The 16,266-nt window shown below is 38.5% G+C and overlaps 1 protein-coding gene across 4 annotated transcripts in view; it reads right to left on the reverse strand.

The window, feature by feature from the left end:
- The window catches only part of MDGA2 (MAM domain containing glycosylphosphatidylinositol anchor 2), a 392,414-nt gene that overhangs the window by 84,811 nt on the left and 291,337 nt on the right, over nucleotides 1-16,266 (reverse strand). For all 4 annotated transcript variants that reach the window (XM_075843991.1, XM_075843990.1, XM_075843989.1 and 1 more), the window contains exon 7: nucleotides 14,020-14,349. In XM_075843991.1, coding sequence (XP_075700106.1) covers nucleotides 14,020-14,349 — 330 coding nt within the window. The remainder of the gene's footprint in view (nucleotides 1-14,019; nucleotides 14,350-16,266) is intronic.

Below are 16,266 nucleotides of genomic sequence, written 5' to 3' on the forward strand. Positions count from 1 at the left end.
GATACAACCATTTATAAGACAACATAATTGTGAACCCATCCATTACTGCAGTAAAGACCACATAGAAATTCAAAAGTGATGCTTATTTAATCCATTAGTCAAAAGGCCAGGTTAAATAATAACTATTGTTTGCAGAAGAGGATAAGGACAGGAATAAATGCCATGACGTTTCATTTAAATGAAGTGACACACGACCTCTGTGGAGGAGAAGAACATCATTGAAATTATATGTCCACCTTTGTACCCACTTTTGTTTTTACCGATCCATTATATCTAAAATAGAAAATAAAGCCAGTTTGCAAATAGTCTTGACTGAAAATCTCCTACAGTTTTGTGTATGCAGTTCCTACACATACTGTGTCTATGTGTCTCCATGGTTACAGACTACAAACAAAGCCTGTGTAGTCTGATCCTGCTGTTATGCTTTCCTCCATCTTTTCTCTAATTCTTGTAACCTGTATTTGTTAGGCTAGTAAGAACTGAAGGATCAGACTACGAAAAGTTTGTTTGCAGTCTGTAACCATGGAGACACCTATTTCTGCAAACAAGAAAAGTTTTTATGCATTATTGACATATTGACCTATAGAATATAAATTTTCAAGACTAAATCAAAGTATTTGTAAGTCCATAATACCACCAAACGATGCACAAAATAAAACCACCACGATACCGAAATAAAAGAGCTATATAATGCCCACATAACAGTACTCAGCTCAGGTCTCATGTTTCAAAGCACCAGAGGTTTGTAGTTGGTAGGAGTGATGGGAGACCCTAGGTGGTGAAGGCCTGAGGGCATTTTCCCTTTTTGCTCTCACTATAATGGTAAAATCTACAAATAAAAAATATTATGCTTAAGTTATTATTACATCTATGTGAAGCTAAAAAAAATCTATCGTTTCTTTAGTTACAAAAAAGCTATAAAAAGGAACATTCTAACTATAACATTAGTCATTTCATTGAACAGACTTACAAAATTCTACAAATGACCTATCTTGTCCCAAAGCGGCTGCATCACATTAATTCTTTACAGCCATCTGACTGCTTCAGAAGTTCTGCTGCAATTGGGACTCACCCAGTGGCAAAACGTCGCTTGGAAAAACATAAAATAATAAAACAAACATCATCACCGAGACAAGGCAACAAAAAGTGCTTTACAAAGTTTAAATCTGATTTATTTATGAATCTATGGCAAGGTGGCATTAGAAGGCTACTAAAATAACATGTAGAAATGAAGAATACATTAAAATACCAACCAACACAATATAGGCTGCAAAATATGAGTATTTTTTTTTTACTGCGGACATTTTTTAATTAATGCACTAAATTTTATACCACTAGGTGGTGCTTTAGAGCACTGTACTACACCACCCCAAATTGTTGTTCTTTTATCTCTGATTTGTAATAGACATGTTTTTTTTCTCAATAGGAAACCATGTGGTTAAGCATGGTATTGCAAACAAAAAAAAACTTTTTGTGTCACACACAAGTTTACTTAAGTAGGTGGTTGTTAAGGTAAAATGGTCTGTGTTTACAGCCTCCTGAGATGTAAATCTGGCATTGCTAATGCCATTTCATGCAATCAACATCTACATGTGAATTTGGATATATAAGGTGGCATTAAACGTTAATGGGTTTTCTGAGATAATCTTTTTTAATAAACATTTTTTAACCCAGAGGCCCCTATAGGTAAACGCTGTGGAACGATCATATGGGATCCACCGTGATATCATATGATCACATGACCATATATTCCAATGGCTTCAGCACAATGTAATTCCATTCCGGAAAAATCCTTTAACATAGAACCAGGTAAAAAAATAAGAGGGTGTCCACTTGTGTAGGTGTCCAAGGGCAAACATACTATAGAAGCAGATCATGCAGATGCTATGAAGCTCTTGAAGAGAGGGGCCCTAGCCTTAGTTGGTCCCATCCTCTTTGCTAATTGGGTGGTGAAAACCTGTACCCTACGGTCACGGAAAGGGAGTGGAGGGGGAGTCTAGGCTGGAAAAACCCAGCACTACAATGGGGTGGGGGGCACTTTACTATGGTGCCCCCTTTAATTTTTTGGGTTCCTCACTGCTCTTGTCAGTGGATGTAACTTGAACTTTCTTGGTCCCAAGCCAAAAACGTAACAGGGCCCCCATCTACCATATCTATTTCTTATACTAATGTGTTCTTACGTGGCAGAGGCGTATTATGGCCCCCTCAGACACCAAGGGTGCGGGGTATGACTGCTGCTTCAACACCCTATATAGCTATACCCCGATCCATGTTTTTAGTTGCAGTAGTTATGCGGCTATCGGTTGCCCCATGACCTGAACATGTAAACCTAGCGTTACTATATGTCCTCGGCCCCAGTGCAGCCTATAGTGTACAGAATAGATAAAATACTGTAGATATTTCCCCAGTCAGCTATTTGAGCTTTTTTTCTGCAGGTTGTTGTATTCTGCATCATACTGATCTTTTAATAGAATAACAGCCAAATAGAGCATGCAAAATGGGCATGAAATGTCTGTTGGGGACATATCAAAAATTCATGACTGCATCACATCAATTGTTATTATGTACAGGTAGCCAATACTGAACGTCTCGTTCTTGTACCCGGCCACATCGTTGTAGACTATGCAGGAACAATGAATGTAACAAAGGAAAGCTATGTCCTGTTAAAGGGCGGTTAAAATGAAAAACACCACAAATACGGCTCGTACCTCCTAAATGTCATCTTTGTGAGGACAATCTCCATTTTATAGATAGATATCAAGTATTTAGTTTGCATATTAAAGGGGTTGTATCCCTTTATGGTAGAAGGGTCTACTGAAGTCAGGCTTAAAACAGTGTAACCCCCAAGGAGTCAGGTTCAAACTGTTGAGGAACCTGGCAGCAGTTGATCAATTTCCCTGCAGCGCTACCACAGGGGAAATGTAGCATTACACAATTCTCATTTAAATCAATGGCCATTCCATGTAATGCATGGATGTGTTGGGTCCTCCAAAACAAGAGATGCCCTTCTTAGTCATTCTTCACTCTAGAAAAAGATGAGGATCCTGAACAAGCAATCCCTCCTCAATTACCTCAGAATTCTCTGATAGGGTATATGATAATAGGTATTGAAAACTAGACAGTACATATGTTAAAGGGGTTGTCCAGATTAGAAAACCCATTTTCATAAACCCTTCTAGGGAATTCTAAACTAATATAGGGGGTCCCCAGTTCAGGATCCTCATCTCATGACCAAAGTGGTTACAAAGAGTGTATTACGCTCTGGAGGACCTGTCTTGTCCTGCATCACACGGACAACCCATTGATTTAAATGGGCACTGTGTAATGCTTCATTTCCCCTGTGGTGGCACTGCAGGGAAATTAAATACTGCCAGATTTCCCACATATTACAGCTGATCGCTGGAGGTCCAAGCGAGGGGACACTTTGTGTTCTACTTATTGTCAAGGGACCCATCTTATAAGTAAGACATTTTCCAAAGCAGAGAACCCTTTGAAGCAGCCACATCAAGGAAAATTCATGTTGTACATACAGTGGTAGCTGACAGGGTAAAACTAGAATGTCAGTCCTTTATTATGAACTGCAGACAATTCTTATATTCTCCATTGGTGCATTTAGTGTAATTTGTGTCAGAAGCATACATAGAGGACAGGTGCCCCAAATCATCAATCTAAAAGGGGCCACTCTTAAGAAGCTGGTCCCCTCACTCTTCAGCTGCCTCTATGGTACCTTTATTATTGAATAGTGGTAAAATGTTTTAAACCCCAAAAAACAACTGGTTAATAAGTAAATACAGTATATATAGAATTGTTAGATTCATTCTACTAAAGAACTGTCAACATCCTCTGCTTGTTATAGGGGTTCGTATGTGATCAGAAAAAAAGGGCTGCTTCTTTTTCCTTGGAGACAGCGCCACTCTTGTACATGGACTGTGTCCGGTACTGCAGCTAAGCCAAATACAATTGAATGCTACAATACTGGACACGGCCTATAAACAAAAGGGGCGCTGTCTGTAGAAAAAAAAACTGAGCAGGGATAAAGCTTCCATTATAACAGAATTGCTTTTGCCCTTATGGAATCTTGTTGATGCTAATGGGCATTAATTACACATATATGGACAATTTGGTATCTTCATGGAATCTTGTCTGGGAACAGAGGGGTTAACACCAGCCTTTCCTGTGCACTAGAATGAACCCTTTAAAAATAAAGATTTGACTATATAGTAGCAAAGGAACAAAGGAAAGGAACTTCTTTAATCAGCCTTTCTTTTATCTGTCCACCCAAGGCAAATGTAGCCAGGGCTGTCATGATTTCTACAGCCTCCTGAATCTCTCCTCTTCCTGTTATTTGCATAGAATACATCTGGAATTAGGAAAATAACTTACAGCTATTGATAGTGATTATATAGATGAAAAAAAATAAGCATCGCTCAAATCATATACTGTACTAATGGAGGAAGCAGATTTTTATAACATACTGGATCCTATGTAATATATACTGTATATACAGATGTAGCCATCTTTATCTTGATTTTTAACACTTTTTCAATGACTTTTCAATGGCTTTTGTTGTGTGATCACCCTGCAGCAAGTTATCAGAGTCAAGATAAAGATGGCTACATCCGTATGCTGTATCCTACAGTATGTCATATGCATAAACACTGCCCTACGTAATATGTATGTATACAATATCCTATGTAAGACTGTATGTATGTATGTATGTATGTATGTATTCTGTATTTTATGTAATACGTACGCATACTGGATCCTACAGTATGTAATATGAATATATACAGAATTCTATGTGATATGTATATATTCTGTATCCAATGTAATATATATGAATATTGTATTCTATATAATATGTATATATGTATGTATATATATATATATATATATATATATATATGTGTACATATAATGGTAATATGTATGCATATTGATTCCTTGGTAGTATGTATGTATTCTGGATCCTATGTTTGTGCTGCATACTGTATCTTATGTAATATATATATCCTATGCTATAGGTATATACTGTGATATGTAATACAGTATGTATGTAAACCGTGTCCTATGTAATGTATATATATATATATATATATAAATACTGTATCCTTATATTATATGCATATATACCATGTCCTATGTGATATGTATGTATACTGATTCCTTGGTAATATGCATGTATACTGGATAATATGTACTGGAGCCTACAGATGCAGTAAACTTTAAAAAGGTTATCCACTACCGGACAACTGATGACCTATCCACCGGTCATCAGTAGATGATCAGTGCGGGTCTGACACCCGGACCCCACACCAATCAGCTACTCCGGCTGCCTGCGGGCACTGGATGTTATTGCTCAGTATGTAATGTACGGATCCGGAAGCAGTTGGCTCCATACATTGCATAGCGGCCGTACTGCAGAACTGCATCTCTCCTTCTATTCACTTAGATACTGCAGCTCTGCTCCTATTCCACGACTGGAGCCATCTGCTTCCGCATGGATGTTCAGTGCCCGGAGGCAGCAGGAGCTGCTGACAGGTGCGGTGTCTGGGTGTCAGACCCGCACCGATCATATACTGATGACCTATCTGGTGGAGTGGACCAGGAGTGGACAACATGTAATACATGTGTCAAGTTAAAGTTTTCTGCATCTATATGTTTTATGCATATACACTGAATCCTGTGTATATATACTGTTTGCTATGTAAAATGTATGTATACGTATCCTGTATTGTATATTGTTGTAACTCAAGTGTGTATGTATGCTGTATTCTAAGTAATCTTATAATCAATATATATATATATAGATACTACATCCCATTATGTTTGTATACCGTAATCTATGTAATATGTATCAGGAAAAATGAATATATTTGGCATCTGACACCCCCTATGTAGACTAAACACTAAACACTTCAATGTAAACCTTGTGATCCGTTCCAGCGCACATCAATATGCATAGATGGAATAAACGTTGCTATGGTATACGCTGCCTTCATTTACGAATTCGCTTGCAGCTTTGGCGTTTTGTTGGAAAGATTTATTTTTAGATTCACTTATTTTTTAGCTGAAAGTTTCAATGAATGATGTTCACACGTTCAAAAGTACAATGAGCTCATAACCTGCTGCAGGTTCTATCTGGTGGCGCTAAAAATGATATTTCAGCGAGAGGATGGCTTTTAGGCTCCTTTCCTCCCACCGCACCATAACCCTACAGTCATCTTATGTGGTTGGTTCTCAGGCTTTAAGCCGTATAAGTAACAGTTAAAACATAAAAATAGTTTTTATTAGCGATACAACACAAGCCTGAGTCCTCAACCTCTTCTCTGGTTCTGTGTGCCCATGACAACACTTCCTCTACTGTGTTCTGATGCTTTAGTGTTTTCATAGGAGTATTTTGTGGAAGCAAATTACAATCCATGTTAATGTTGAGACCGCTGCCATATACCTGTGCCAAATGCCAGTACCCGTAGGTCACTTTGGCACAAAAGAATCATCTAATAATGCTCAGTCTAATTATTTCCCAATACAAATTCATATTTTATTTCTACATTGTATATAGATCTCATACAATGTGAAATCTTTTGTGTTTCCTCAAAAGGTGTGGTCCTAAAAATGGGTGTGGTTTATTCAGATTTGAAGTAAAAAAGGGGTGTTTGTAGGACGTTTTGGGGGTGCCCCTGGGACAGAATGGGAATGGGGCTTAACATATCAAATGATTTAGGATTCAAATGTTAGGAGGTATCATGTCAGATATATACAATGCACATAAAGACATAGGCAGGTGGAGGGTCCATGTATAGCGTTTATATTGTGGCTTAGGTACTTCAAGCTAAACCTTGTAGGGAAATTAATTTTGTGTAGCTCATCATATCTTGAAAATGACAACAGCAGCAGGAGAAGAGCGTTCTGATTTTGTAGGAGTCAGTGACCTGTCCACTCATGTGATTATGTTAGTTAGGACAGGGTTGCATTTGATAGAAGCAATAATATGATAAGAGGAGAGAAATGGAGAAGTTGTAATTCACAGGCTGATAATTAGTAGAATGAGCAGCATATGATATTTCTGAACATAGATCATCATGATTTTCACCTCAGCAGGAGAGGTATATGTTGATTTTGTGGAAGGCAGTGACCTGTCTGCTCAGCAGGAGAGGATTATGTTGATTTTGTAAAATGCAGTGACCTGTCTGCTCAGCAGGAGAGCTATATGTTGATTTTGTGGAAGGCAGTGACCTGTCTGCTCAGTAGGAGAGGTATATGTTTATTTTGTGGAAAAAAGTGATCTGTCTGCTCAGTAGGAGAGGTATATGTTTATTTTGTGGAAGGCAGTGACCTGTCTGTTCAGCAGGAGAGGTATATGTTGATTTTGTGGAAGGCAGTGACCTGTCTGCTCAGCCAGAGAGGTATATGTTGATTTTGTGGAAGGCAGTGACCTGTCTGCTCATGTAATTATCTTAATAAGAAGTAGTCTGAGTGGGATAGGCACAAAATCATGAAGTGGGCGTTGACAGAACAACCTATATCCAATCAGATCATTTGAATAGCTACAGCTGCAGAGGATTATTATGTTGATCTTGCAGCAGTGACCTGGGTCAGTGTCTAGATATTCATTACACTATTACATTAGAGGGACTCATATTTTTTCTCATTTTTGCTTCTTTACTGAATAAACTGGAAAATGTATTAAGGATCCCAAATATTCAAACACACTATATAAAACGAACTACTCAGTGGTGGGATTATGAATCATGCTTTCTGGGTTTAAGGCATTGCAGGTCCCATGGTACATTTTAAATCTCACATGATGGATTGGTTCTTAGTGCCCATGAAATAAAAATGAGCAGAGAAAAGGAAATTCAATGCAATGGCATTCAGCAATAGACATCATAGAGGAGGGGAAAATCCCTTTGTCTTTATCTTCCTATTATTCTGTAAGATTTTTATATTATGAAAATTGAACTTGGTAAAATACACTAGATGTCAAAAATAATGAAAATAGGAAATACCGAAAAATCTCAGTAATTCCTTTTTCATTTCCTCCTCTTCTTTGATGATATTGTCTTATATTGCAATCAAAACTGTGAAAAAAATATATAAAGAATTCTCCTATGTGTTTTCCCCTAGGAGATCAGGCAATCCTTCTTCTCTTCCTCCTCTTTCTCCTCATCATCCTCCTCACAATGCTGTGTCTGGCTGTATGACAACTGGCTACAGAAGGTGCCTCCCCTTACTGCTCTGTCTGCAGTAGGAGACTAGGAACATTAGGTCCAGTCTCTTATGTAAGCCCCACCCCCTCAATAGTCTGCCAGCTATAAATACAAGCGATCAAGAGGAAGTTAACCCCTAAATTCTCTAAAAAGATTTCTACTAGACTGTTTGATTAAGGCTCCACCAGAGGTGTAACACGTAGCTTCTGAGCCCTGATGCCAAATTGTAACAGTGCCCTCCACCTATCATGTGTCCTTAATAATATTAGTGTCTTATTATGCGGTGGAGGAGCCTTTGAACCCCCTCAGGCATCTGACTGCTACCTCTGCACCCCTCCACAGCTACACCCTAGGCTTCACATTGATATGGGTTACCTGTGCAATTCGCAAGAATTTCATTAGTTTCAGAAGCATTTACAAAAGCCTGCAAACACTGTGAACAAAGTTTTTCTGTTTTCTTTTATCATACATTTCTAGATTTAATGTTCCTTAATGGGAGATAAATTACCAGTAAATAGGGCAAATATGTGTCTAAGATCTATCATGACAAATAACTGTAGCATTAAAGGGGGTTTTCCACTGAAGACGTTGACATCTATGCCATCAATGTCCGATTGGTGGGTGTCCAACTGCTGTAGCCATCAATTCTTAAGAGAAAAAATTGGCAGTGGTACAAGGAAAGCCCTGTGCCCCATTGGCTCCTGTTGGCACCACTCAACTCTGAGTCTACATGGCCTGACATTATAGTCAATGGTTTTCACGTAGCAGGAACATTACGGAGATATTACTGTAAGCTATTTCCTTTACAGTTTCCCAGGAGGGTCATGACAATTGTGGCCCGGGACCAGTGCAGAAAGGCTGCAGTAATGGCCCGAAAGGGGAAATGCACCCATATGTCTCCTTGTCATTGGGGATCATATACAGGGGCGGACAAACCATATGTGCATCTATACAGAGGCCCAGTAGTTAAGGGCGCCCACTGCCTCCTTAAAAGTAGATTCCTACTGTCTATTAGATTACAAATAGAGGACTGAGCTAATGAGTTTCATAGCTCACAATTACTGGTGGATTGTAGAGAAAAGTAAGGTATGTAGTAGTGCCCAATTATGAGATATTGAAGAGCAAGTGCCCATATACTGTTCTTGCACATGGACACCCTACTGTCTGTGTCCGCCCCTGATCATATTGGTGAAACTTTAGGGCTGAACTTAGGTGTTGCTTTAAATCCAAAACCGTTTAAAAAAACACTAAAAGTAAAACTAGTGGCCTTGCCCATAATGACGAATCAGCTGTCACTTCTATGGTGACTTGGATAATTGGTTGTCATTGAAAACTCTTATTTCTCTGTTCTAGCAGTCAAAGGTTCTTGTTTATAGTTCCTTTCCACCAAATCAAACTATTTCAGTCGTGGAAAAAATCCTCTAGTACATAAACACATCTAATTTTCTTGGACTTAAACTGCTTCACATCAGGGATTCATTGAATTCTACTCAAATTATGGTCGTTTTCAGCCACTTTACTACAATACATACTGTATGCGACTATTACAAGATGCATTTTCATTCTAGATTAACGTGTATTTTACCTTTTTATAGTCTTTTAAGTTGAGTAATTGTACACGTCTGCATGTAAAATGCCAGAGGAACACAACAGAGCTCTCAAAATTTCCAATTATCCCGTTGCCTTCTGTCATTGTAAGAAGTACATCTGATGTGGTCTCCGATCAATCAGAAACTGGAAGACATTGAATATTCCAGCGCCTGGCCAACTCCTCATCATCTAAAATTATGTTAAACAATTGTCAAGATATCTTCCATCTTTGCCGAAATGCAGGTAGTATTTTAGGCTACCAAGAACCAATCATGGACCCATGAGTCTTTCTATCATTGCCTACCAAAAATGAAAGCCTGGCATAAAACGGGGGAGTTCCCGAAAAGTTGTAACATGTCAATCAGTGTCTGAAAACATCTCCTTTACTTATAAAAACTGCATCTTGCAAATTTTCGAGTCCCAATTTTGAATCCCAATTTCACTCTAAAAACAGTCATTTTAAACACTCTCTTCTATCTTGTTTTCTCTCTCAGCAAAAAATGCTTTTTGCTATGGTCTGTAATTTGTCTATATGTATTGTAGCAAACAGTTTTAAAAAAAATCATGTGGCCCTGTTTATCTTGGGAGAAAAAACAGTCTTGCAACTAGTTTGGAGGGAAATTGAATGGAGAAATAATTTTTTGTAGGCTACATCTCTACTTGTAACTGGAAAGAATCGTTCCTCGTTTAATTATTTGAGGGTTCTCCTGGGCAAAGCGTAAACTATTCGAAATATGTGTTCTATATAGGCAGTTTTAGAACCAATGTAATCATATTGTATAGTGAAGATAAACCTTAAAGGGGTTGTCTGGTTTTTACCATCCCTTTTTGTTGGAAGGGTCCTCAAAAAATAAGATGATAAAAGCTTATTTTGCTGCTCTGACCGCCGGTGATCAGCCATAATCTTTGGGCACTCTGGATGCAAGAGTTCAATTCCCCTGCAGCACCACCAGAGGGGAAATGAAGCATTGCATGGTGCCTATCAAAATTAATGGCTTGTCCAAATATTGCATGAAAGTGCCAAGTCCTCCAGAGGGGGAGATAGGCTCTTTGTAGCTGCTCTCGGCTCCAAGTAATTGAGAGAATTGTGGTCTCATTTGATCATGGGAGCTACCGCTGTACTGGATCGAGCCGAACTCTCCCCCTATTTCATAATGGATACAAAAAGTATCAAAAAGTATCCAGATTAGAAAAAAACTGCTACAGTATTTAAAATAGAGAAACTCTTCCAAATATCATAATATCTGGGAACCATGGGGTAAGTTCTTGAGTGTCCCAGGCACTATTCATAATTTATTCTAATATTGGAAATGATAATTTGGGAACTGGTTAAAACCTGAACCAAACCATTTGTTCTTCTTGGGTTAGGATTTAGCAATACACATAGTACATAATGACTAAGACTTTGGAATAATGAAGAAAAGAACAATATTATTCCTATTCATTCCGTAGATATCTAATATGGAAGGTAACCTTTTATATGCAACTACAATTTTGACAATGGACTAGTTGGATAATATGTTGTTTTTTTATGCGTATTAGACACATATAACTCTTTTATTTTATGTAAATGTATTTTTGACTGTATGCCACTGCTATAGCAACATGCTCCTCCTGTCTTATTCATCATATAACACATTCTAGAACTGATATAACAGGATATTGTATTCATAAATCCACTCTTTTTATTTTCCTAGTTTTTCTTTTATAAAAAGATATTTAAAAGATACTTGAAGTTGTACCTATCTCCAAGTTCAGAGATAAATTACCAGAATCACTCCTTCAAGATATCAAAAGGTGTCCCAACTAACGAATTCCCATTAATATCCCCATTTATACTTCTAACATATTTAAATGACATTTCCGGAGAGTTACAAGGATGAGTACCCCTTTAAGGGCATAATAAACCTATTACTGAATAAGATAGAGAAACTTAAATTTTACCAAAATTTTACGTCAGATAATTTTAATCAAGTTTAACCAAAATGTGGTATTAGATAGCGGTCATACTATGAGCCAAAACTCTCCCCTCTGGCTCATTGAGGGGGGGGACAGTCTAGAAAATTCTTCTGTTTGACCTCCATCGGGCTTATGGACTGGGGTAGACCTGGGACAATCCCTTTTAGATTTATTTTTTAACTTCCGTTCCGTTTATGATAATATAATGGGTTTACCTGTAGTCCTATGTAACAAATAACATATCATTGCATGACTCTGAGTTGTGCCAAATGACAAATTCAGCTCTACTACATCTGACCATCTTAGATCTGCTACATTTGCAAATCTGAAACACAGGCTATGTATTTTTAGATGCCATGGGAAGAAGTATAACGTCTTATTGCTTGAGGTAGAGTAAGTCAATGGATCATATATACTAATTTATAGCTTCTACATCCTATTCTATATCCCTTGCAGCATCTAACGCCTAATGTAACGTACATCGTGTATAGAGTGCTAAAAGCCAGAATGCAAAAATCACTTTGTAACTGAGAGAAGCAATCGCCCGCTCTGATGGGATGTGTGTCTTTAATTTGATACTACTGATTGAACTCTGTTTCGCAGTTACAGAAAAAGCTGTATAAATACCCCTCTAGCAATACAATCTTTAATGAAAACCCAGATATGATTTACAAGGAGCCGTTCTCGTGTTAGCCAAAATAATGCTGAAGTAATAGCTTCCACATCCAGAGGAATAGAAAATAAATAATATGGCAGACTTTTATCTTCTCAGTCTCAGTAGATGGGCTTTAAAGGACAGGCAGACCTCAAAAAGACCTTAAAGGAACAGGAATTCTTCTAAAAATAAAAAAATGGAACAAAAATTTATATTTTTTAAAACTTTTGAGTTATCCAGAAGGGCAACGTGAAAATCTCTAACATCCCTTCCCCAATGATCATGCTTTATGTATAAGACTGGTCTACTCATATGGGGCAGAAAGTCCTTTGGGCTTCCTCAGGCAGCTGCATTCTCCACACCCCCTATAGCTACATGTGAGATAAATAAAACATTTTGTATTTTATAAATTTATTTTTGGTTTATCTTTACAGGTAATTAATTTATAAGTGACATTGGAGATGACCAATGCCGTACCTGCCTCCCCAAGAACTATTTACCAATAGAAAAACTATTATTTAACATAATAGTCAGCCTACTATTTCCAAAAATACTTTCGTAAAATGGTGTGGGCTCATTAATGAATCAACTAGAGAGAGAACCATCTGGAGAAGGGAAACTGCTTTATGATTATTAATGGTCAAACCACTTATCTCAAGATTAGGGATGTCCTGTTCCCCGTTTCTGGTGGAAAGATGGCCATGCATGTGCAGTCTTTCTCCATTAAACTCAATGGGAAATAAGGAAAAGCTGGCACCCTCTGATGTTTTTGTATTTCCCACAATCTTTAATGAAGAGTGATTGTGCACGTCTGGCCATCTGTCTGCCGGGAACGGGAAACTAGACTCGTTATTATGATCTTCGGGGACTGCCTATGGCATTGACTTATCGTCATAAATTTCACATACTAAGCTATACTGGCAGTGATGGTGGAGCAGAAAACCACAACTCACCATCTCTAGATACTTGTCCTCCCCTCCTTTCTCCAAGCTGGAACCCTGGTATCAAAAAGGGCAATCAACATTTGGTATTTTGTTTGGTGACCATGGGCTAGAGATGTTTGACCATATATGAAAAAGCTCATTGTACTGTATAAGCCTATTAAAACAAAATATGTTGAGAAGATAAAGACATAGTCAACAAGTGGCTCCTCCAGCTGGTGAGGAATGAGCCAGACGGATTCCGAAACCTCAAATTCACAACAACTGGAGAACTCATACCTACTTTATAAGCCAATAGTGAAGACTAGTCATTATATTTTGGCAGTTGAAGGGCATGCTTGCCCATTGCTCCATTTCCGAATGTACGTGGTGGTGATCTTATAGAAATGAGGAGTTATCTTGTTGTATCTACAGAGTTATAGTTCATCAATGTGTCACCTATCTTACGGTAAATTTTATTGTTAGAAGGAGTGCTAAAAGTCACATCGTTTGTGTTGTCTACTAAGGGGTGTGGCCTCATATAGAGTGGGCGTGGTGTGGGTGGGGTGATGCACTGTTTTATCCAAGTGGGTGTGGTGTCCATTAGTAGAAGGTATATTTTAGTTGAGGTTGACTGTTTCCGCATGGAACAAAATAATTTAAAATAGGTGTAACCCCTTACCTGTACTGCTAGATATGTTCACGTCATTGCTGATATCTGGAACACCTCCCCCTTTAAGTGAAGCAACGCATGTGTACGTCCCAAAGTCTGTAAATTTTAGATCAATGATATCCAAATTGGTGGTGCCTGGGGAGACATCAGGGTCTGTCTGGGTTATGACCATTCTTTCAGAACTTCGTAAAGGTCGGCCGTTTTTAAACCAACTAAATGTAAGCTCCTCGGATGGAACGGCTTCCACCTGGCAAGATATTTTCACCTCTCGGCCAATTTGGATGTTGTCATCTTTGTGGTAGGGATCGGGGGTTATCCAGTAACGTCCTTTTTTTAAAGCTAAAATAAAAAAAGATATTATCAAAAATTGATATGCAATAACAAATTAGACCATAAAAGCTGACATTGAGTCATTGCACAAACATTTGCACTTTACACAAGGACGTAGTGGCTCAGTGGATAACACTATGGCTTTAAATTACTGGGAACCAAGGTTCAAATTCAAACAAGGCCAACATTGGCATGGGTTTTGAATGTTCTTCAGGATTTTATCTTTCCTTCCACCCAACTGATAGGTTGATTGGCTTACTATAAAATCGGTCCAATTTTGTTCTAGTAGGGACAGAGACTCAAGTCAACTATTTAACACATGGAAGAGCAATGATAGTGTACAGGAGTAGGGGGTTACAGTGTATTCTGGCCCATTTTTCCTATTGGTGGGCTCGACATGCGGCACAAAATTTTGGGGATTGCCTTTTTAAGCCTCTATGCTCTCTTAATGTGCCTAAAGGTGGCTATACACATTAGAACCTTGTCGGCCGACCATCTAATATGTATTAGATCGACGTTCGTTTGTAAGATCGGCATGTTGAATTTCAATTTGCCCGATCCCCTATTCTCAAAGAAGATAAGCTGCCACGAAAAGTGTCTGGCAGCAACTTATTCACCTCTGCCCAGTGAGAACACATGCACACTCGACCAAACTGAGCGTTCGGCTGACATCTATTGAAGGTGCATGGCCACCTTAAACCTCAGATACCTCCAGACTGCCAGCCATAGATGCCTTCCAGAGTGGCAGCCACAGGTGCTTGCCACAGATGCATCATAGTGTGCCCCAAAAATGTAAGTCACAGATACCCCCAGAGTGCAAGCCAATACATTTCATCATATGCCAAACCAATATAGCAGCGCTGAATTTGTAATATCATTGTATTATTTGTGTATCTGGATAATTTTCAGTTATGATTATGTAGTAGGTTTTACCTGCAGTACTATGGAATGAACATATGATATCAACATAGGTTGTGCTAGTTGACAAACTCAACTCTGCTACAGTCAAATGATATGTTAATTAACTTATTTTTTTCCAGTTGTCCCTTTCAAGTAAAGGACTTTAAAATAATTTAAGAGAATCTGCCTGGAGAGTGCTGACCCAGCATGTTACTTAATGTAATTACTGCTATGTTCATGCAGGAAGGAGACAGATAGCTGTACTTTTGGCGCTGTAACCATCTCCGATTTTAATAACCATTATTGAATGTACTGTATATAGCGCAAATTTTATGCTAAGATGTAAAGATTATTTTTAGATTCTGCTCAAATACACAAACAAGCACATTATCCTTCTGCATAATTTATTAATTTGAATGTTTAATAAGCAAATTTACACAACAGCTTGATTAAAACGGCTTACTCTGGAAGAAACACACAGTCCATACTGCAACATGCAACCAAAAGTCAATATAGTAAAGGCTTCTTAAGTTTGGCCTTAGAGAGCTCCAAAGAAAACTTAAAGGCAACCTGGCCCTAGGTTTGGAGCCACTAAACCATCAGCATGTTGTTATACAGCTGGGTTTTTAGTGTTCAGAGCATGCTCATGTCAAAAAGGGACGTTTCGGCAATAGCTAGTGAAGGAACTTACAACTTATTGAGAGGAGTCCGGGAGAGGAGTCCGGGGGAGGAGCCCGGTGGCATCGGGCGCATTAACATTTCACACACGAAGTACAAGACAGTACACCTGACTTCATTGCGTATGTGTAGTGTACCGACCGGTGCAATGCGTATGTGACGATCCAATCGGACTCCTCTCCCGGACTCATATCAATGAACTATTGCCGAAACGGCCATTTTTGACATGGGCATGTTTGGAACACTAAACCCCAGCTGTAAAATCACAAGCTGGTTGTTTAGTGGCTCCAAAACTACTGATATGTTCCCTTTAAAGCAAATGTCTAGTTGTGAGCTCAGAACTAATAA

This window comes from Rhinoderma darwinii, chromosome 12 (assembly GCF_050947455.1).
Source record: "Rhinoderma darwinii isolate aRhiDar2 chromosome 12, aRhiDar2.hap1, whole genome shotgun sequence".
NCBI lineage: Eukaryota > Metazoa > Chordata > Amphibia > Anura > Rhinodermatidae > Rhinoderma > Rhinoderma darwinii.